Source organism: Pelodiscus sinensis, chromosome 1 (genome assembly GCF_052426305.1).
Source record: "Pelodiscus sinensis isolate ZL-2025 chromosome 1, ASM5242630v1, whole genome shotgun sequence".
Taxonomy (NCBI): domain Eukaryota; kingdom Metazoa; phylum Chordata; order Testudines; family Trionychidae; genus Pelodiscus; species Pelodiscus sinensis.
This window is the reverse complement of record NC_143052.1, coordinates 117,433,942-117,458,055: the sequence shown is the minus strand read 5'-3', so window position 1 is coordinate 117,458,055 and position 24,114 is coordinate 117,433,942. Positions and strand designations below refer to the sequence as shown.

General features: G+C 39.2%; 1 protein-coding gene across 1 annotated transcript in view; it reads right to left on the bottom strand.

Moving 5' to 3' along the window:
- Positions 1–5,705: 5,705 nt before the first annotated feature.
- The window catches only part of PDE3A (phosphodiesterase 3A), a 376,204-nt gene continuing 357,795 nt past the window's right edge, over positions 5,706–24,114 (bottom strand). Inside the window, exons 15-16 of the mRNA XM_006121290.5 lie at positions 22,594–22,834; positions 5,706–15,897 (exon numbers count right to left, since the gene is read on the bottom strand). Coding sequence (XP_006121352.3) covers positions 15,653–15,897; positions 22,594–22,834 — 486 coding nt within the window. The 3' untranslated portion in view covers positions 5,706–15,652. The remainder of the gene's footprint in view (positions 15,898–22,593; positions 22,835–24,114) is intronic.

Genomic DNA, 24,114 nt, shown 5'->3' with positions numbered 1-24,114 from the left:
TTTGGAGACTTTTTTTTTTAATTTTAGAAGGTGGAGAAAGCTACTTGGCGGAGGCTGTTCTAGATCTCATATGAACAAACAGGGAGGAACTGTTGAGAATTTGAAAATGGAACGCACCTTGAGTGAGAGTGACCATGAAATTATAGAGCTTATGATTCTAATAAAGACAATGGATTTCAAGAAGGCAGACTTTAGCCAAGTCAGGGACCTGGTAGGTAAAATCCCATGGGAAGCAAGACTAAGAGGAAAAACAATTGAAGACTGTTGGCAATTTTTCAAAGGGACATTATTAAGGGTGGAACAGCTCACCATTCCACTGTGTAGAAGAGGAAGTATGGCAAGGGACCACCCTCGCTTAAACAGGAGATCTTGAATGACCTAAAAATCAAAAAGGAGTCCTGTAAAAAGTGAAAACTAGGACAAAGTACAAAGGAGGAATGTAAACAAATAATACTAGTATGTAGTATATTGTAATCAAATTAGGTTGGGGTTCTCAAACTTTATTGCATTTGTAACCCCTTTTTCCTCCCCGGGTTACTGGGGAGCAGGTCACACTCATAGGTGTGCCTGGGCGCCTGATGTTTTAACCCAAGAGATCCTGAGCACCCCAGTGGTGATGGTGTTTAGTTGGGGAAAGCCCTATCCACCCCTTTGCTGCAGTCCCTTGCTGGCAATGAATGTAAAGTGGCGGTGCCTCCACCTGGCTGGCCTTGTACACACACTGGTGCCTTGAGAGCCTCCAGGAATATTCTCATTCCAACATAAATCTGGATCTAATTCCAGAACCACTACAAATCATATACATCTAATAGAACACTTTAAAATAAACAATCTTTACTTAACTTAAATAAACAGGGATTAACAGAATTAGGAGTGAATAGCATTTACAAAACATATCAATAACAATAGTGACTCCACCCCAGAATGTGCACTCCCTTAGACTCAGCCCCAGACACTTGCTTGCGTTGGCGCGCTGATGTTGCAGCTGTGGTGAGGATTTGGTCCAGGCTAAACAGCAGCTCTGACCCAGGCAGCACTTTTCCAACAAGGCTCAAACTTACTGCCTCATGCTGTGCCTATAGGAAGCAGCCTGCTAACTCCCAGTTCCAACAGGCATCTAGTAGCTGCATCCAACAGCCCCTGCACTGGGTCAATGTCCTTGGCAGCAGCCTGGCTCCCCCTCTGGTTCCCAACTCCAAGGCAGAGTCCCAGACTGCTAGGCCTCTTCTTCAAGCACATGGAGAGAGCCTCCTCTCTCCCCCCAGAGTCCTCCCTTCCTGTTTTTTCCCAAGGGCTCATGGGAATTGTAGTCTGGATTGTAGCACACAGGGTCTTTTCAGAATAAAACAGAGGTCCCTTTAGTAAGGGGACTACACATTGCAGCCCCCTTTTGACAACAAAAAGAACTTCATGACCTCAGGAAGCAGGAACCCAAGCCTGAGCCAGTTCAGTCTCCACTGCTCCATATAAAGGGGGCCAAAGCCAAATCCCCATTTCTCTGTGCAAGGGACCCAAAGCTGAAGCTCCAGGACTTCAGCCCAGTCTGGGGCCTGTAAACAGATCCCCACGACCCAGCAATGTTCCCTCTAATTTTATCAATGTGCAGAATAAATGTAGGTGCACAGAGGAATGTGCAAATGTGCACCACCGATAGAAACAAAACCCCGGCTGCGGGCGCTCTGGTAATCAGCAGAACAGCACTGAAATCTCTTCTGAGCAGCCGCACATGCACACAGCTTACAGGGAACACTGCTGCCCAGGGCTGGAGCCCTCGGGCATTGGCCTTGGTCTTGGGCAACAAGACTTCTGCTTTGGCCTTGTCCCTGGCCCCAGCAAGTCAAAGTCAGCCCTGGCAACCCGATTCAAAGGCCATCCTGGCCCATAGTCTGAGAATCACAGATTTGCACAGATGAAGTTGTAACCCTGTTTTGTTAGTCTATAAAGTGCTACCAGACCATTTGCTTGCTGTTTTTTTCTGTAACAGACTAACTCGGCTACCCCCTGAAACACCTAATATGGTTACTGAGCAATGCAAGTGGTACCTAGGTCACAGCAACAGTTAAGCTCAAGAGACCTCTACAACATGGGCTGGGAGTCAGCTGGCTTTTAGTTCAGAGGCTTCTATACTCAGCTCCGGAGGACCCAGGTTCAAATCCACCTGATGGTGGTTACAAAGTCATGCATATAAAACAAGGGCATGTGAGCCTAGCTCTTTAAAGACATGTACAATGCTAAGTGCAGCTGTGCCTAACTCCTAATTTTGGTGCCAAAGACTCATCTGATTGTTGGGGACTTGAACCCAGACGGTTTCAGTTCGTTGTCTAACCGCAAAGAGACAGGCAACGCCAGCAAGATCCAATTACAAGCTTTTTATTGAATAGTGCGCACTACAATAGAGAGCAGCCTGTTTTTACCAAGAACCAGCCCCCGATTTTTATAGCAAGTAGGGTTATAGAGACAGTTCCATCGCGTTATAGACTATTTACTTAAGCAACCCACCCCCTTTGTTAGTTAGAAACTTCTAGCATGGGTACATACCTTGCCAACTATACAAGGTGGCCTTGATACATTAGCAACTTTTTTATTAAGACAGAAGGCAAGTACCAGACGATGAGGAGACAGGGAGTTTTTTTATTAGTTTCTTAAGGAAGCTATTTAACTCAGCAAGTACAAAGATGCAGCTGTTTGCTTATTTTATGCCCTTGCTTAATTTATGTTTTAAATTTTGTTCAGGGACTACCCAGAACTTTTTGCTGGACTTTTCTTGGTCTGCCTTAGCATAACCACCCTAGGCCCAATTTTCTGTGGCCTAACATGATGAAGGCACTTTGGCTCTGAACGCAGCAGTGTCTAAATAGCTCTACAAAATGTGACCTGAAATGAGCAGCTGATGATCGAGACTGAACTTCTGAGCTTATACAACCTTGAGCAACCCAGAATATGGAGTGGGCACAGCTATACATCTAGGCTGGACGTGATTGGGGGAAGGGAGCGGGGGGCCAGAGGCAGTAGTTTACTTAGCTGTTTATGTGCTCATTCTTTAAGACAACCTTCAAAAGTATCCTGATGCTGTTATTTGGCTGTTGAATAAAATCCTGAGCTGATGGCCAGTTTGGTGCCCTCCCACGAGCAATGTTCACATGTTCAATATATGATTTGAAACAATGGACTTTCTATCTTCAGAGACCTCCTTCATTTAGATGAGAGATTCTGTTAAACTAGTGGCTTTGAGTGATGTGAAATTGGGGTAATACGTTCCTCTATTTCCTAAAAGAAGCAGCAAGCCCTAGCTCCCCCATGGAAGAATCAACAGAGTTTTCAGTGTCATTTTACACCACAACCATCTTGTTTCTGATCTCTGTTTTGTGCTATCTCAATAAAAATTATAACCACAAACTACCCTTCCCCCCCTTTTAAAGGCATCTGCTCTCTGGGTGTTCTTTGTTTTAGTTAAAAAAAAAAGTGGTTTTAGGCAAGTAGATTTGCCTGTGTAATTGAATACCTGGAAATTGCTACATTTAATTGAGCTGACATCAGTGAGTCATGACCTCATTTATGTTTTCCCAGGTTAGCAGAAGTATGTGTGTGGTCTCACTAACTGATTGGCTACCTGTACTAGGTATTTTATTGCTTGCCTCTTCTCATGAGAAACTCTTGAAAAGTGACAATATCCACAGTGTTTAATATGCTCTAACTAGCAGCGTGATTTTATCCTGATTGCTTTTATCCTGATTGTGATGAAGAGTTGTTAATTATGCCCTCATGGTATATACTTTGCTTTGAGCACTGAGTGACTTGTGCAGTGGAACATACTGATTAGATGCTGGGGATAGACTAAAAAGAATTCATTAGTGATATTTGTATTGTAATAGATTTTTATTCATTTTTGAAGTTGGACTTTATCAATACCTCCGTAGCTCCACCTGAAACATGTATCTTTAAACTTTTTGGGGTGTTCAACATCTAAACCTGAATCCAGATACAAAGTGGCAAATGAGCATTCCTTCCTTCCATGGGATGGGCCAACATTTCAGATCCAAAAATAGGAGAAATTTTGGGAGTTCAAAAGTCTGTAGTTTATATCCATCACTACTTCTGTGCTTAGATACAGCTGCACCCATGAGTTTTAAAGGGAATTTTAAAGGAGCCCTCTAGACATTTGATGAGAATACTTTAAATGTCAGAGAAATGAATATTATGAGAATTAAACTAAAAGACTAAAATAGGTGTCCAAGCAAATTATAGGCTATTACAAAACCTGGGCAAAAAAATGGCATGGTTGATAAACTGATAACAAATTCCATTAATAAAAGAATGAGAAGATACAAAATATGGTTTCAACAAAATAGTTAAAAAACGTGATAAAATGTTAAAAAATGTGATATTCTTTAGCAAGATTACAAGTGTGGTTTATAAAGGTGCTCAAATAATACACCTGAATTTCTGTAAGGCATTTGGCTCAGTACTGTACAAAATTCTGATTAAAAGTAGCTCACAAAAATCAATACGGTCTACATTAAGTGGATTAAAAAACAAATAGTTTTCAAAATACGATTTTCAATCGAGAATTCTTGAGTAGGCATATTTCTGGTGAGGAATTGCGCAGATGGGTTCTTAGCCAAAAGCCATTACATATTTTCCACTTACCTGGAAGAAAGTATAAAATCCACAGCTGATCAAATTTGCAGATTGGTGAGGTGACAACGAGGAGGCCAGGTCACTGATGTATAGCAGTCTGAACTAGTGGGGAAACTGATATTTAAACAAAGTATATTTTAATACATTCAAGCATCAAGTAGGAAAGCAGTGACTAAGTAGAATCTTAAGGACAATTGTAGATAACCAATGGAATGTAAGTTTGAACACAATTCTGTGTTAAAAGGACTAACACAATCTTTGGTTATGTAAACTGGGGAATATCAAGTAGGAAGAAGGGATGTGATATTACCTACTATACAGCACAGCTGAGATTTCAGTTCTAGTGTCTGCATTTTAAAATAGCTGTTGAAAAATTGGAGACAGTTCAGTGAAGAGCTAAAAGAATAATTTAAGGTCTGGACATAGAAACACATGCACATGCCTAAAGTAATCATGTGATCTTATTTCTGTAACCATTTTCTTTTCTTTCCCCATTCCCTCCTAACTGCTTGTCACTTTCCCTATTCCTTTTCTAAGATTTATAATGCAAACTCTTTGAAGTGGGAACTTTTTGTATGTCTCTACTGAAAAGCATCTACATATATTTGTTGAAAGCTCTAAAATAATAAATGAAAATTAACAAACATTAAAGTCATTGCTGGCAGCCACTATAAAAACCCAGCACCTGCACGAAGCCTCCCTATTCAGCAAGGCACTTAAGTACATGCGCAACTTTAAAAGCATGTGAATAATCCCACTGAAGAAGGCAATGCTAAAGAGTATATATTGATATGAAAGGAGTTAGGAAGAACACCTCTCCTAACACATATCTTTGTTAGACACACACAGGCTTTTACACCTTCCTCTGAAACGTAAGGCATTAGCTACTGCTGGAGACAAGATGCATTACTAAGGATCTGAATCAAAACCCACTGGAATCGCTTCATGGAACGTCAGAGGATTTGCATCATGGCCCAGAGAGAGCATTGGTTTCTTGCACTATGCACAGAGAAAGTGGGTGGCTAAATTCAGTTCTGTTAAATAAAAGGAAAAGGAACCACAGCAAGTATGATACCACAGAATTATATTTATGTTGTACATTTGTCTTCACATTGCAACATCCACATTGTTCATTTTGTGACAAGTATGTCTAATAATTTTGAATACATATTTACTGTATTATACATTTTACCAAGAGGCACTTCCAGTAATTCTGGCAAAAAGGAGCTTCATTATAGTGTCTAACTTACAAAACAGTAAAAATAAATAATGTTTATCTAAAAGATTTTTTTCTGTACAGAATCTATTTTGTACAAAACATTTATCTGCCATTAACTAAATCACTTAACAAATACTTGTGAAGGGAATATATTAAGTATTGCTACATGTCTTGAGTGCAAGATACTAGTGAAAGGAAAAGAATTATTCTGTGAAAGATCACCTAAAAATACAATGCCTTGTTCTTGAAGTGTTTAAAAAGGAGAAGTTTGGTTACAATATTGACAATATATAAATATAAATTAACACATGTAGTATTGGTGAAAAGAACACTGTGTTAAAAATTGGCATGTACAAATCCTGAACAAAATGGCACTTGCCTGCATTGCCATTTTGGTTGGCAGTTTTTAAAAATATTGCTTCATAGGAATCCCCAAGATAACACACACACACGCTCATCAAATATTACATTATAAAATAGGTTACCCCTTCTAGTGAAACATTAAGAATGGATTAATTTAAAATCACAGTTGTGATATACTGGAAAACTTACAACCAGAATTGATTAGGGAATAGATTATACATTGAGAATGAATGATTGTTCAAGATGCTGAGGTCTGCAGCTCACAAGGTTACGATACAAAGTTATTAACCATCCCCACAAAGAACCCAACTTTTGTTTTTTGTAGGCAAAAACTTTCAAGGACTTCAAGGTGAGATTTGGATGTACCAGGGCTTGAAGAATTTAATCACAAACCTAGTGAGGATCAAGCTATTTCAACTACATCATCTGCTCCACAATTCTCATTTTGACTTTGAAGAACTGATTTCACAATTGCATTAACCGAGATTCAACTGATTATGAAAAAGGTTTTGTATTGAATCTCGTGGTTTGGGAGAGCATGTTTGGATGTGTGTGTATTATACACAGGTGTACAAGTACTGGATTTCATTTATAGTCCAAGGGATGAAACCATATTAGAAAATGATCTCTGAGTCATTTTGAATTATACTAATTTCCAGTATTTTTGGTGATGGAAAAGTTTTAATTTATATTTGTTTGAACATTCATATTATTTTTTCCTATCACAAAATAAACTGCCATCCACCTGTGAAAATGTTAACAGTTAAGCAAACAAACTACAGTATGAATTACAATTTAGAAATATGACTGTGAATTCAAGATTCTTTTCCTCATGCAAACTTTTTATATTGATTAAAAAACAGGGTGTGCGAAGTAATGACCAAATATATATTAATAAAAAAAAATCAAAATATAAATGTACCACTGACATTAAAGAACATTTACAAATGTGGCCTTTGATCTTTTAAGATACTAATCTGTAGTACTGTTTTAATAATAAATACTTAAAATTGAACCTTTGCTGTAATATAGATTTTAGTTAAATTTCAGGATCAGGCAGAAATCTTGAAAGGAGGATGGAAAGCATTAGTAGATGGATGAGACTTTCTACCTAAAACATTATGTACATGCATGGCAAACCATTCACCATTTTCTCTTTGATTTTCACATTACAGACATGGATTTGGTTATACATGTTGGATTAACCTATTAGGGTCAGGGGGAAAAAAACCAACCATTTTCCTTATATATTTAAAAGCAAACTGTAACTGTTAATTCACATTAAGTAATAGTTTGTAAATGTTCATTGTCATAAAGGAAGACATTGTTGAAGAATGGAACATTTAAGTTTGTTTACTTCAGAGCAATACTAAGAACAAAGTAAGTTACGGTTGGCATAGAGTTGGACTGTTCTATCCTGAGATATTTCTCCAACTATTCTGTAGACATGCTAACTGTTCCAAATCCTTAAAATAATTTCTTCTGTCCTCAGTCCCAGTCTCTGGCCCCATGCCATCTACCTACAGATACCAGGTGCAATGACAGTTTCCTTTTGAGGTTGAAACAGGGGGAAGCGAACACACGACTTACTGTGGCGATACAAGGACTTTTTGCTTATTTGGGCTCAGCTGCATTTACTTTTTGAGCCAAGAAACAAAAAGGAAACTACATTAATTAATACACCTTAACTTTGACTACGACAGAATGCTTCATGTATATTTCAAATCTGGATGTAGTTTTAAGACAAAATTGCTGTTTCTCCCAGTTTGTTTTTTAAACGTGTGCAATGCCATATCTTACGTTGCTAGCAACATTTTCACCATTGCCCAGATACCATATATCACAAGAACTCTGTCAGGTGGCTCACATAGCTTGGCAGCAATCCGTTCAACATCTACAGCCCATGTGCAATTTTCACACCATGAACATACTGCTATGTGAAACATATACTGAGAAATGTGAAAACACAAAATTACCCACATCAGCCATCTGAGACATTGATTAAAATAGGCATAACTGATTTTTCCTCCTCTTACAGTGAGTTAAGGGTTATTTAAAAACAGACTAACATTTACTTCCAGTGTCTCGGAATTACTTTATAAAAAGTGGACAGACTATGGACAAGGCTGGTTGATTGTAACTGTAATGGTCCCCATGAAAAACTGGCCAATTTTAGAAACTAGAAATGAATAGGTTTGGAAGGTCCTTCATTTTTATCAGTAAATGTCAGCAAACATCAATTTCACCTGTACACACATAAATTGACGAGAAAATATTTCTGTTGATAATCAACATTTACTGATAGAAAAGATAAGAAAAAATACTGCGTGAGAATTTACTAGAGTTTGATTTAAGGATATTTACTTTGTGTATTGTGATATATGTTAACAACTGATGTTAACAGTTATAATACTTTAACATTCTGAATCTCAGGGTCACTATCATTAAATAATGATTTGATTTCCCCCATAATTTAACAAACCGTGAAAATGTAAATGGATAAAAAACCAAAAAAGATGAAAATAAACACCAATATTATCCATCAAAATGATTAACAAACATCAAATTCTGCCAACCTTAGTATAAGAAATGCTACACCCCGTGGTAACCATCACGCGATATCTAAAGAAAAAATGGCACAATTTTAAGGCTGACCACTTTACAGTGCCTATTATTTCAATTTATTTTCTTGAGGACGGATGGCTACTGTCTAAAAAAACTCCCCAAAATCATATCCTGTCCCCCTCTTCCCCGCAAGTCCTTCACACTGTGTGGTTTTTTACAAACACTGCCAGCAAATCTGTGGAGTGATAATTCAGATGTGAAAAAGTCATTGGTGGGTTCATTCCAAAAATTAAGGAATGATTCTTCCTTCTCTGTTTGAGGGGAGGGGAATAATCTCTACTGTGTTTTTATTGAGGTGTGTCTTTCAAACATTATTACTGTTAACACCATTGAAACTCAGTGCTTGATTCTCTCCAAAGGATTACTTCCCTATTTTGAGTGAAAGGTAAAAACCAGCTGCACTGTATAAAGTCTATTTGGAACTTGACTAGATTTTCTTTCTTTCCTAGGGGTTGCCAATTTAACAGTCTCCACCTCTTTTTAAAATCCCATCAAGTTTAGGACTAATTACGTCAATACCACACTGCCAGCTGGGGGATATCCAAGTTTTCAGGCAAATGACCCAATCCAAGGCTGGAAAGACTGAATGACTCTTGGTGTTCAGCCCTGAGTTGCACTGTATACCGTTCTGTGATAGAACAAAAAGGCACACACTTGGCTGTAGATGAAACCACTTGCATGCCTTGGAGCCAATTTGTTTTGTCATCAATGTGTCATTCCTGTCTCACATCACTCACACTTAAACAGAAACCTTTATGGTCTGTTCTATGATGTCTGAGCTTTTCATCCCCATGAATATGCATGGGGGAAAAAAAGGTAATATCCATCCATCAAATTATGCCAAAATATTCTTCATTGGAGGGAAGGAAGCACAGTAACTGCCAGCTATTTCTCTTTTGTTTTATCCCAGTGTAAACCAAACATGACTGCATAGTTTTCTGTTTCAATTTCAATATCTAAGATTAATCAAGCCATCATTGGATCTCACCTTGTACGTGTTAGTTACAAGAATATAAAGTGTGGTATGAGTTGGCTTGGCAAGCTGTCCTGTACTTTAATCTGACTCATTCACATCTTGATTCTGCCAACAACTAAATTCATGTTGACTCACACCTTACGTCTCAAGCAGTCCTTTGGAAATCAGTGGGACGATGGACTTGATTCTTTGCTGTTGACTTAAATGGGCAAAGCCTTCCATTGGTGCCGCTTAAGGCCCTATTGAGAGTAAGGTAGTGTGGGTAATTACTAATAATTGATACATGTGAAGTGCTTCATTAATATTTTGGGGCCAAACTTAAAAAAATTGTACTCAGTTTTTATTAGGGTACATTTTTTAAATAATTAACTAACATGACACAGATGCCAAAGTCCCATTTTCAGATGTAACTCACATTTAGGAGCCTAAATCTCATTAAAAGTCAATGGGACTTAAGCATCTAAATTACTTTCAAAATGGGGTTTTGGGGTCAGGCATCCAAAGGTATTTAGGCACCCAAAAATATGAACAGCATTTTGTGGGATTTTCAAAAGAGCTTAAAGGAGGCAGATGCCGGTCTTTCATTGAAATCCATGAGAGCTCGGCACCTCTGTGCTTTTTAAAAATCTCATTAAGTGACTAAATACATTTTCAATTCTGGCGGTTAAGCTCCTAAATCACTTAGGCACTTTTGAAAATTGTCTTTGGCCCATAGTTGGGCAAAATTCCCAGTGAATTATCTAAATGATGCAGTTTCAGGGTTTAGCCCATTGATGACATTGAGAATTTCTTCTGGGTAAGGACTATAGGATTTACTTTGTAGTGTTAACAAATGCATTCACAAAAATATACCCTCACTGTGAACAAGCTATTCTCAGAAGGTGAGATTCACTCCCACAAGGGCAAGCACTATGCCTACAGATTCCACCTAAGTTCCATTTATGTGCTCAAAGCTGTGTTTTGGTGGCATATTTGACACTTCTAGCTTTCTGCGAAGAGAGATTTGAACTCTTTTCAACCCTGGATTGCCACTGAATTTCCATCCTGGTATGTAATGCATGGCATGCAACATTGCATCACCTGGAAAATCTAACACTATTTTGGCATCAAGGGGAGTAGCTGGTTTTCCAAGACATGTGGCAATAAGTGATCTGAATATTGGATCAAAACTTTTTGTGTGATGTCAGTTTCCCGTTAGGATCAGAGCAAGTAAGCCTAGATTATGACCATCTGGGCATAAGCAGAATGGTTACTTCCAGAGATAGGCAGGTTTTGGATCAAAATCAGGATGATTTCAGTATAGGTAACATTCAAAGGGAAAGAGAAATAGTTCAGTGTTTTTATCCAGCCTCTATATTCTGTGTGTTGGGGCAGCAATACAAAATACATGTCGGCTGACAGACAGAGTCTAAAACCAGTAAGGATGAACCAGCAGCAACTGCCTGGGTAGCATAAAAAAGACTTGCTGTATAATTGATATAAAGCCATTCAGTGTACTTTCCTTCATAATTGTGGCTGTGCACACCACAAGAGCAGTTAGCAATAACAGTGGAGAAGACAAATTTAGCAAAGGAATTGGGGGTTCTGAGTAAACACTGAAGTCATAACCAATTCTCACTGTTTTTAAAAAGAATGTAGCTTTTGAGACATGTGCCTGCCTTCTCCAAAGGCAGGTATTCCTGAAATATGTAATTTTTAAATTATTACTACTACCGAGAAACATTCTTGAAATGGTCTTTGGTTTCCTCAGTATTAAATAATTTATATACGGTACATACAAGAATCTCATATAAACACTTAAAACATTCACGGATACTGAACCTGAAAACTGAACATTGCTTATGCAATACAATTTGCTTTTTTGTTTCAAAATTATTGCCTAGGCTGTGGTTTATCTGGTTATCAGAATACCAAAGGGCTGTAGAAAGTAGGAAATCAAAATGGCCTGGCCCTTGAATGGGTTGCTGAAACTTTTAGTTTAAAGTTTTGGTTCTTACCTCTCTTTTGGGTCAAGACCAATATATCAATCCCTGGATAATCAACAATTTGCCATCTACCACAAAAGAAAGCAAAACTGTAGTCACACTCTCAATACAAACTTCTCTCTCTCTTTTTTTTAAAACTGATACTAAATGCCTGGGAAGCTTCTTGATAATTTCTGGGTGGAAACAAATTTCCGAAGACAATGGGTAAGATTTCTAAGTGGTTTGCTGCCTGCTGAAGTTGGGATCTACTAATAACAAATGTGGAGTGCAAGAGTGTCACCTGCTTTGTAAGGGTGTCACCTGCTTTGTTATTAAATGCAGCTGGTGCTTTACTAATACCAAATAAATTCTATGCAGCCCCACAGACAACACGTAATCAAGTTAACCAGTCCCAGCTGTTTTTGCTTTCACTAGTATTGCCTCCTGCTCTAGTGTTAGGATAACATTCACCATTCCTGTTCTAAGCCTGCCAGCAATTCCTTCATTTAAAAAGACCTGAGTTTGTCTAACTGAGCCCACAAATAGGCTTGCGTAGTAGTGTAGTAATTTGTAACAGCTGCACTGGCACTACAGGAAGTAAGCTCAGTGAATTAGAAACAGGCTTAATATTGCTTAGTAGCAACCAGAATGACAACAATGAAGGATATATCTTAAAATTTTCCTGTAGGTACATTTTAAAGAGCACTTTTTCAGAGGCTCAGTCCTGCATTTTTGTTTTGGTGAGTAGCCCCTATTTATACAAGGAATTCAACAGGACTATGTGCATGAATAAAAGATTTGCAGGATTCAACCTTGTATGTGGAATGCATCCCCTCTTTGGACATGTCTAAACTATGTTTTTTGGAAAGAGGATATGCAAATTCTGTGGGAATTTCCATATCTTCTTCTGATCTCACTTCTGAAAGAGGATCTTTCGAAAGTGAAAGTAGTCTGGACACTTTTTGGGGGGAAAAAACCCTTTTTCGAAAATAACATGTAAACCTTTTTTTAAGGAAGAGCAGTTTTTTTGAAAGAGGGGTTTTCCCGTGAAAAAACGTGTCCAGATTACTATCACTTTCGAAAGATCCTCTTTCGGAACTGAGATTGGAAGATGATAATTTAAAAAATTCTACATAGTCTAGACATAGCCTATATTACAATATCTGTGCTCTTATTAGCACTTTTAAACCCTGGCCTTTGTTTTCACCAAGGGTTTTTTTAAAAATAATTGGAAATTCCAATTTTGATCACTGTGCATATAAACCCATAAATTTTCATGATCAGTTTGGATCTGAAATTTGACAGTGTCTGTGAGTTTGATTTTTATAAAGTAATATTAAAGGATGTGTTAAATGCTATGAGAAAGCTCTTCAACCTGGTATTTAATATGGTGGAAAATCATTAAATGATAGACTGAGGTGACTGGATGTTAAAACAGTGCAAAGCTTGAAATGTTGGAGATCTGCTGGTGCTTTGGAGAAAATTTAGGCATTCTATTTAGTTTTGGAAGAATTATGCTTATTATGAATTATGATTTCCCTTACTTTAAAAAAATAATGGCATCAGGATCTGATTTTTTTTGTAGCCTTCATCAATTCCATCCATTGATGTTTCCAGCTGAAGTCATGCTCTGTAATCATGCTGTTATAAACAGTGGAGTGTCTCTTTCTATTATTGGAAGGGGGGCAGAAAAAGAAAAAAAGAGAAGATGAACCCACAAAAAAGAGTCCCACACTGCAGGCTGAACTGGAGAAAAATATAGAAGTGGTAACACACATGCAGAATGGTTTAGAAACAGAATGTTTTCTGTTATTCCCCAAGAAGTATTAATGGGTCATTAAAATACTGTGAAGAAATAGTAAATACAAGGTAGAGAGCAGTGGAGAGATCAGAGACTTATGTTAAATAGAATGGGCAACATGTTATTGCAACCTTACTTACGTATTTCTTATTCATCCAAGTGGCCCCCTCAAACTCCGTTGATGAACAAAGGCCACAGGCTCATATTGTAGAATGGCATACCTCATTGTTCCACCTTTATGGAATATAGTGAATTGAGATTCTCCCTCTGAGACCAAAAGATTTCTGGTAAATCCTTAATTAGCAAGGGAATGGCTGAAGCTACCAGTCCAAAACATTAATGTATTAATGTCTTGCTCCTGTAGAGCAGTGGCTTCACATAACTACTCAAGACCTTATTTGCTGGGCTTGGAAATGGCTACACAGTATAAAAATGGTGGTTTGCGTTTTTTTTTTAAAAGTTACCTTTACAAAAACATTTCCCTTTTTTCTTTTTCCTTAAAGATTTCATTATCTACAGGAACTCATAAAAATTTCTCCATATTTACATCTAGATAACTAATCATTGACAAATATAATATCGTGAAATAAAATATTGAAAGTGAATATCAACCTTTTAAATAGACATTTGGCTCACAGCATAAATGACAGAGAAACCAACAAAAAATTATCTGCTCTTCTACAGGCCTGATTTTTTTTCCAAAGCGCAAAGTAGTATGGATAGGGTGTGCTGCAGCTGCAAACTGCTCCCCTTCAGCACCCTTGGCTGAAAACTGGCATTCTCTGAAGCTGGTGAGAGTGACGGCTGAGGCATACAAGCAACTAGCAGACATGGAAAGCAGCTGACTCCTTGCCCCATTCTTCTATTGGAGCCTCACAGAGACATTGCCTTTTGAGCCCAAGGAACTGGATGGCGTCACATTTCCTCTCCTGCTGCACTTTAAAGATAACAATTTGACTTTATTTTACAATGTGTTTGGCCACTGACATAAGGAAAAGTAAGGCTAGAGGAGGGGGAAAGCGATAGTGTGCAGTTAATTCCCAAGCATGCATGTTCTCTTTCTCTCTCTCTCTCTCTCTCACACACACACACACACACACACACACACACACACACACACACCTCTCTGAAACACTAACTCATTCAAAGGCACAGTTTCTTTAACAAGGAGTAACAAAGTGTGCCTTATAACCCCCACCCCCACTTTGGGTACAATGGATTCCATGCACATTCCTTTCACTGGCAGTCTGGAAAATGCATGAGTGGCAGGTGGTTAGAAGTTCAGTCACAAGTGCTGCTAAATGGCACCAGGTCAGCAATGAGAGTTGCACAACTTCTGCTGAAAGGTTGTGGGGCATGAAACCTGGCTACAAAAGGAGATATCAATTGGCACCAAAATGCAGGGCTCCTTACAAAGGTCTCCACTTTCCATGCGCACCCAAACTTCCTAGAATTGAGGCCTTGTGTTTCTTCACAGGTCATGTGCTAAATTGGTCCAATAAAACTCAAACTACAATAGATATTAGTACATTTAGCCAAATGCGCGCGAGCGCACGCACACACACACACACACACACACACACACACCCCACCCCCCCACCCTTCTTCCCCACTTCCCCACATATATGTTAGCAGGATGTATTAACATTCTGAGAAAGCTTTGGAACTTTTATCCCTCAGCATTAAAAGCAAAATCTACTTAATTGGTACCTCACGGTTAACTGCAAATGTGCTTTAGGAGCAGCATTTCCTTCTGTAATATCAGTGGCCACAATATATCATTCCATGTATTTTGCTGAAGAACGCAGCCAATGACCGGCTATGTATATAATTTCACCCTCCCCTTGCCCCCTTAAAGTCTGTAAAAGCCAGTGTTGCGATGCGAAAGCTTCTTGAACATAGAAGTTTAAACAATGTACCTCACCATAGAAAGGAAAGAAAAACAAATCAAACTGCTGTAGGCGCATTATCCCATATTTCTACAGTGTTGTGTCTAAATGTTGTGCTGGCTTGAAAAGGAGTCTGTGCACAAGTCAATCTGTCTTAAAATACTGCTGAAAATATTGTCATTGGTTCAGTTCTATAGCTGTGTTCTCCTCCTCCCCTTTGGGTTTCCCTTTTTCCTCCTCTTCTTCCCTGATGGCCTGAATTTGTTCTGATGACTGGTGCAGCGTGGATTGCTCTAGACCTTGCTTTTCTGTCCCAGCTATTCTTTCCTCATCTTCAATTACTTTCTTCCACATTTTATGGTTCTGAAGCAGGTGCTGAGTGATCTGGCAGTAAATTTTCCTCCTCTTGAACTTTTTCTTTCCTGTAAAATATGAGACCAGATTGCTGTATTATTTTATTGGGAAGGAAGACAGAGAAGGTGGTAGTGCAGGATGGAGAGAGCAAGAGCCATGATATATGGAATCAAACTCCATCTTAATTAGGATTTGTTTTTTTTTTAAAGGTACAACTAAAGGGGAAAAAAGCAAGCCAACTTTCATACAATTTGAGTCCCAGCTTTGTAGTTGTTTACCAGGGAATAGAGATGTGAATGGGTAACTGGTTAACGGGTGATGCTTACTGGGGTAAGCATCACTCATACCAGGTAATGCTTACCGGGTACAGGTTAACTGTTGCCTGGGAGCAGCCACCTGCCTTCGGCCTGCCCCAGTGGGCCGGGAGCCAGCGGCAGCTCTAGTGCTAGGACTGGGAGCCTACCGCCACTGGTGACAGCCCTAGTGCTGGGACTGGGAGCCTACTTAGTTGGTTAATTAGTTAAACATTAGGTTAACCTAAAGTTTAATCAACAAACTAATTAATTGGGATATTATATTATTATACTACTAAGGAATAGGGATGCTAGTGTGAAGTAGGTTACATGATTAACCAATTAGCCTGGGCTCATTGCTTAATCATAACGACTACATACAACTCCTCCGCTCTTTGCTGCCCGCTCTTTGCTGTATCAGAAGCAGCAGGGAGGAAGAAAAGGGGGGGAGAAGAGTTGAGAGCCAGTGCCTGAGGGGGGTGTGATTTTAAGCTGGCTTCCTTCATGTGCCGGCACCCTCAGTGCTTCCTACCCCTTCTTTCCCGCTGCCTCCCTTGTAAGGGAGAGGGACAGGCGGCTCCACAGAAGTCAACACACATGGACAGTCAGCTTAAAAGCCAGCTGCCCCTGAGCACTGGCTCCCGCCTAAACCCATTCCCCCATGCATAAATGTCTAAAAATTCCTGCATTTACATATTTACACTAATGAACAATAGTTAACATCCCTCCCAAGGAGCACACCCTGCTCAAGACACACAACAGAACACAAAGACATCCAATGAATGAATTCTACATTCCCTGTAAAAATATTACGAAGTACATGTCTTCCCAGACTCATTTGGGCATGCAACGTGCTCTTTTTGACAGCAAATATGGCCAACTTCCAGCTGACCAATTTAAGACCCTTCACCACTCTCTGAAATCTTTGGTTTCTTTTTCTCATACCTTACCTATGCACAGATTGGAGCTGTGAGAGGAGACAAAGCAAGCAATAAATGTTCTATAAATTACTCAACAAAATAGCACATATGCATTCTTCCTCTTAAAGACCTGCTCTACACATTACCTCATCTTTGAAATTAAGGATGTTAAAAGGCTGGTAATTGGCTAATCATGTAGTTGGTACAATAGACTTGACTACTCACTTACATCCCTAGTTGAAATGGACCTGAGCGTCACTGAAACAGCAAATGAAAAAAATCAAATCTAGGTTTTACACAGTATAGTGCAGACTGTTGCTATGACAATTGAGTTTGATACCAGATGGACTATCTGGAAAGTTAATAAGTGAAGTCCTATGTAAATTGAAATTTCCTTCTCTCTCTCGTTTTGAGTCACCATGCTGCTATTATACTACAAAACATATTTGCCATTTGTAGTTTCCATTGCCCCCATCATCAGAATCACTTGCACCACAAACTTTTTCCTGCCCTAAGTGACTGCCCACTATTGTAGATAGAGTTGAAGTCTAATAGCGATAGAGTTCTGACAGCTAAAATTCCTTTCAACAAAGCCTGTTGGTTTCCACCAATCGTGAAGAGTGGCAGTGGTGGCTATGGAGCTTAAATAATAAACCTCTTCAGGAATTCTACTGAAAAAAACCCAACAGTGTGACGTACAGCAATGTTTTGTTCTAAATAAATTTGCGTAAATGAGAGTTTGCAGGTGGCCTAAACCGTGTTTGGGTCAGGAGCCAAAATGTTGAGTCCTTGAAGCTTTTCAATTGGAAACAAAGAGCTTTTCACTGCAGCACAGCCTAAATCCAGTTCAATCCTTCATTAGAAAGCTCTCGGTTCCCTGTTGGAAACTTTCAGGTTTAATAATAAGAAACCCTCTATTCCACCAATGCACCATATTAGTACATTCTATCCCAGGTTTCTTGTGACCCCAAATCTTGCAGTTCTCAGCAGAGATTGTTTGAACCCAATAAAGACTAATTCAGTTTAACTCTTACATTAACAACATGACTTGTCAAAAGTTATCAGTTCAGATATAACAAAATACTCTTGTTTTTAAGCTACATTAATTGTTTGCAGGTCAGACAATACAGTGGTTCATTTTAGTAAAGCCCAATTATCTAAAATGTTCTAATAGATTACCACGACTATGATGAAATGCCTTTTACAATAAATTCCCCTTTCCATCTTCCCAAAGATATTTCTTTTAGAGTTGACCAGAATATGGTAAAAAAATTCTCTAAATATCTGACAGAGAAAGGTAAATCAGAGGCATTCATCCCCTTGATAAAAGCCAATGTCTTTTGTGTTGTGCTGAAAGAGCTTGGAATATTCAAAATGACATAGAAACAGATTGAAATACCAGACTCATGTTTGTAATCTTAGAGGGAGAGCCATGTTAGTCTGTAACTTTAAAAACAATAAGTGGACTTGTGGCACATTAGAGACTAACCTATATAGAATCATGAGCTCTTGTGGGCAAAACCCACTTCATCGGATGAACTGAAGTGGAAATAACAGAAACCAAGAGATATGTCTAACAGCAGAAGTACTGACAAGCCCAGCTTTTGCTGTTTTTGTTAGTTAGATAGATATCTGTTATTTCCACTCCAATTCATCTGATGAAATGGGTTCTGCCCACGAAAGCTCACGATTAGAAATATCTTGGTTAGTCTCTAAGCTGCCAAAGGAACACTTTTTTTTGTAATCTTGTAAATAGATTCATCAGCAAGGAGGATGTTGAAGAAAGATCTACCTTAGATTTAGACTTTCCAGGAATTAAAGATGAGGGACTAAGGTGTCAAAAGAAGAGATGTTGAAAGAAACTGGTACCCTAAATTATACCAACCTACATGCCCAGATAGTGTAACCCCTTAGACAGCTTAAATTTAAAATTGCTGTTAAAAATACATAATCTGTCACTGAAATAAACTACTACACCTGAGAACTGAATGATAGCAGACACAGTATGCATATTTATTTTGAATGGTTCAGGCTATGAAGCATAATTTCAGTGCCAGTAAAACTGCACAATACAATAATTAAAAGAGAATTCTTGTAAATCTCTAAGGGTATGTCTAGACTACAGGCTTTTGTCGACAGAAGTTTTGTCGACAGATACTGTCGACAAAGAGCATCTAGACTACAGCCAGTTCTGTCGACAAAGCAAGCCGCTTTGTCGACATGACAGTGTAGATGCAATAATGCCTTCTGTCGACAGAACTCTGTTGACAAAAGGCATTATTCCTCGTAGAATGAGGTTTACAGCCGTCGACAAAACTGCTGAGTTCTGTCGACGTTATGTTGACAGAACTCAGAGGCAGTGTAGACGCAGGTATAGTTTTGTCGACAAAAGTCCACTTTTGTCGACAAAACCCTGTAGTCTAGACACACCCTAAGTTGCACATAACAAATCAATCTGACCTTCATGAAGGAAAAGGGTCTCAATTTTTTAAGCATGTTGACAAAATAGGAAAAGAAAAAAACTGGCAGGAAGAATTTATTTGTATCTTCAAAAGCCTTTGACATAGCCCTCACCAGAGCCTACAAAGGAAACTAAGTAGCTGCATGTCAGACAAAATATTGTAATGTTATAGAAACTAAGTGAGAAAACAAAAAGAAAGAACAAATAGGTATTTTTCAATATAGCATCAGATTAGCAGCATCCCATAATTTTATACCAGGACTAGTACTGTTTAATACATTTATTAATAATTGGAAAAATGAGTGAAACAAAGATGTGAATTTACAGATGACAAAAAATCTTTAACAATAATCAAGAATTCAAAAGACAATGCGGAACTTCAAAGAGCTCTAACAATTCTGGCAGGATGCTGGCAAATGAATATGAATCAGCTGTTCTATTGACCTCTTCTCATAAAAGGACAAGAGGATATTTAGTGGACATGAAAGATGATAAAATTAAACCTTTTTTTTAAAAAAACAGGCAATAGACAATTAACATATGTAACTTACTACCACATGATGTCATGGAGGCCAAGAGAGTAAACGTATCTCCAAAAGAGTCTAGACATTTTTGTAGATTATAACAGCCACTGTCATATTAATTAAGGTTATTTTTTAAATAAATGTAACACATATAAAGTGTCATGCTCCAAAGGATAAGTGAACCACTAACTGAAGAAATTTCCCCTCTCTGATCAATTCCTCTGAAGAAGAGCATCTCTTGGTATGCTCTAAAGTTTCTCTCACCAACAGAAGTTGGTTCAGTAAAAATATTACCTCACTCCCTTTGTCTTTCCAATATCCTGGGACATACACAGATCAACAATACGGCAAACAGCTTTTCAATGGTACTGACCATTACTAAAGCAGGATACTACACTAGGCAGCCCAGTAGGGCAATTCCTATATGTTAATGTTGCCAACCTATACACATGAACATAATTCATTTATGAAGAGAACTCAAAGTGGATGAGAACGGCGGTTTATTAGTTATAAGTTACAGTATCACATGTGTGGTTGAAGAGGCCATATGGGTCAGTCGATAGAATTCTGGATCCCCAGCTCAAATCTGAGGTCAAATACTGACTCTCTCTCTAACCTTAAGCAAGTCCTTTCACCGCTCACATCATCAAGTTCTTTATATATAAAATGGGAATAATACTGACCCTGTTTTACGGAGAACTTTGAGATTATCAGGTAACAAACACTATACAAGTACTAACTATTACTAATATTGTACTAGAACTCTTATGGCTTCCTCGCCCTACCCTAGATCCAGTCCTCCTTCCTAGGAAAAGGTTGTGTTGGAGAAATAGGGAAGGCTCACATGGGATGCCAAAAAGGAAGGCGAAGGAGAAGGCAAAGGAACAGAACTAAAATGGGAGAAGGGAATGCAGAAGGAGGAGGAACAGAAAAGAGGTGGTATAATGAGGCAGTGTAACACCTTACAAAACTGAAGGGGTTATGTCCCCCTGATGGGTGCAGCTAACCTTGCCCTATTCCCTCCACAGGAAGTGCAGGGGTGGGCAGGAAGTATAAGAATGGGGGCCAGATAAGAGAAGGTGGCAGGCATATCTCCCAGGGAGCTGAGCTTCCATCTAGCACATAACTGGAAGCAGAATGAAAAGTCAAACCACTGCCCCACGAGACAAAGCGCCAGGGAGATACTAGAGGAAGGAACACCTGACCACGAGACTGAAAGCCAGATCCCAGTGGTGACAAAGCAGCACAGCAGGAAAACAAGGCTTTGATCCTGCTGAGACAGCATGTTTCTTTGCTAACTCCATGGTAGGATCACCCACCACTTCTAGCACCCTGGGCTGAGACCGTAGTGAAACTGGGTCCCCCTACCTTCAACCCTATATGTGGGGCTAGTAGCATGTTCTTCTTTAGGCCAGCTAATGTTAATTGCTCAGCTCACACTCAGAGTCTGAGGAATGGAATATTGCCATTTAACCCAGCCAGGAGGCCTAGGCTCACAGCTGACTGGTAGTTGGCTTAATCCCCATACAGAGGTCTTAACTGCTATTTGAGCGACTGTGCCTATTGAATCCCTGATGCCTGATGCACCCTGACCCAGATATGGGCAGGAAGGCTACAGGGTGTATGTGCTGAGGTACTGGATCAATTTAAAAGGAAACTACCAAGAGACACAGGTTCCAAATTAACTTACCACTTCAAAATATTTTTCACAGAGTCCTTGACATCTCCTTGTACCAATGCTTTCTCCTAGAGGCCAATCACTGCCACCATCATACGTTCAGCAAAGGACTAGCTTAGCTTGGGAATCTACCAATATTACTTTGAGTGTCGTGAAAAATGTTCTGGACCTAGTCTCTTAGGGTACGTCTACACTTGCTCCCTAGTTCGAACTAGGGATGCAAATGTAGCCGACCGAAATTGCTAATGAAGCAGGGATTTAAATATCCTGTGCTTCATTACCATAATCTCACCCTCATGCTATTTCATTCGCTAGTTGATTCAAACCAGAAAGTGCACTCTGGGACATATTAGTTCGAATCAAACCCCTTGGTTCGAACTAACGTTACTCCCCAAAAAGTGAAAGTGAGGAGTAACATTAGTTCGAACCAAGGGGTTTGATTCAAACTAATGCGTCCCAGAGTGCACTTCCTGGTTCGAATCAGCTGGTGAGAGGAATAGCGCGCGAGCGAGATTATGCTAATAAAGCGCAGGATATTTAAATCCCCGCTTCATTAGCAATTTCAGCTGGCTACATTTGCATCCCTAGTTCTAACTAGGGAGCAAGTATAGACGTACCCTTACATGCCAATGCATAGCACTACCATGAATATAGCAAACTGGACCCCTTTCCACAAGAAGTCTTTAGAAGCTTCTCTACTCTCAGAATGTGGGACCACCTGTTGAACCCCTTGGGGGACAGTTCAGCTAGCCCAATTATAGAGAAATTCAGGTTGTGGCTGACCAGCATAAACTCTGTAAGTTTTTCTACAGGGGTTTCTTAACTTTTGCTCAAGGGCAGTCCACAATGTGAAATCATCACCATTGATAGATAGATGCAAACACATACTTGACTCAGAAGTTTCACACATTTCCATTTCTGCTGTTTCTTCCTCTTCATGTTCATCAGTATCTCCTGACTCATCGCTATCTTCCACCCATTTCCCTGGCATCAGCCCTGCTGAGTCATAGGAATTACACAGTGGACCCACAATGTGAGAAATGAAGGATTCCTGAAGGTGTGCCAACTGAGGAGCTGAGCGATCCATGAAAGGACTTATCGGAAGGCCAAGGCTTGCCTCTTCATCACCCTAGAGAGCACAAAAATGTGTTACTTCTGAGAGAGACATTAATTAGCTGGAAATGTGGGGGAAAAGGTAAGGGAAGCTTCAAAGGCAATTGCAAAAATTAGAAGGAAAATTATTCTGCTGTAGAGCCATTTCCTTTTCCCATTTCCTTTTTTAAAGCAGACTAGCAAATAAAAGGTAACACTGCATACTCAAACACAAGAAAAATCTGCTATGAAGAATACCCTGAATTTACAAAGCATGGTATATGAGGACTTTGTAAAATAATCACATCTTCCAGTCCTGTAGTTTACATTGATGTATTGGAAGCTTGAAAATGAAAATCACCTTTCTCCATGTTCTTTTTCCCCCATAATGTATGCAAATCATTTATGATTTTTATCATCATCAGTAGCTTTCTAGCAACTAGTCACCTTATTCACAAGAGGATGAGATTTAACTTCTCAGAAAAGGGCTGGCTTGTCAGACTAGTTTTCTTATGAATTTTGCCTCTCTTTTAAGCTGTGTTACACTTAAGTTGGGCAACTCCTCTTTCATGTTTAACATGCCACGTTTTAGGCCATAGCCAATCATTTCCTGGAGAATCTTGTAACGAACATGCCAATGTAGGGTCTTTCAGAAATGCAAAATCCTCCACACATGTCTTTCTGTGGCCAAGTGAGGAGGGAGGGGGAGAGAGAGACAGAGAGAGAGAGGCGGGGGGTGGGGGGGAACGGAAAGAAAGAAAGTGCACCCCATCCTGGTGCTCTGATTGAAGAGCTGGTTTTCTAGCAAGGTCCACTCTATGAACCAAATACTCAATTTCTTTTATAGTTATCCCTAGCACAGCAAAATTATTTTATTATAGGATTTAGTTCTATAATAAAAGAATTGATAATGCATGTGACTTGTACAAACTGATGTAAACTAGACAACAAAGAGCAACATTTGAGAAAAAACAGGGCATGAACTTTATTGAAGACCCATACTCAGTTTCTAAGACATTACTTCCAGTCTGAATTTGTTTCCAAATACCAAATCTTAGGTTCTCAGGGAAACTAGGTAACTAAATCATCACCCTTTTGAGAAAAGAGAAGCCCAAAAGGTAAACAGTTAAACTTTTGATGAATGCCTCACTTCCAGCTTTCCTGCATTTCCTAACAAGGTGCACACAGCTCAGTGATCAGCTATCAAATATTTGAGACCCCCCATCATTATCTCAAACCCAAAATGTGTGCACATTCCTGAGATAACAAGTGGATTAACCAGAGATGGCAGGTCTCTCCACTTCATAGCATGACATC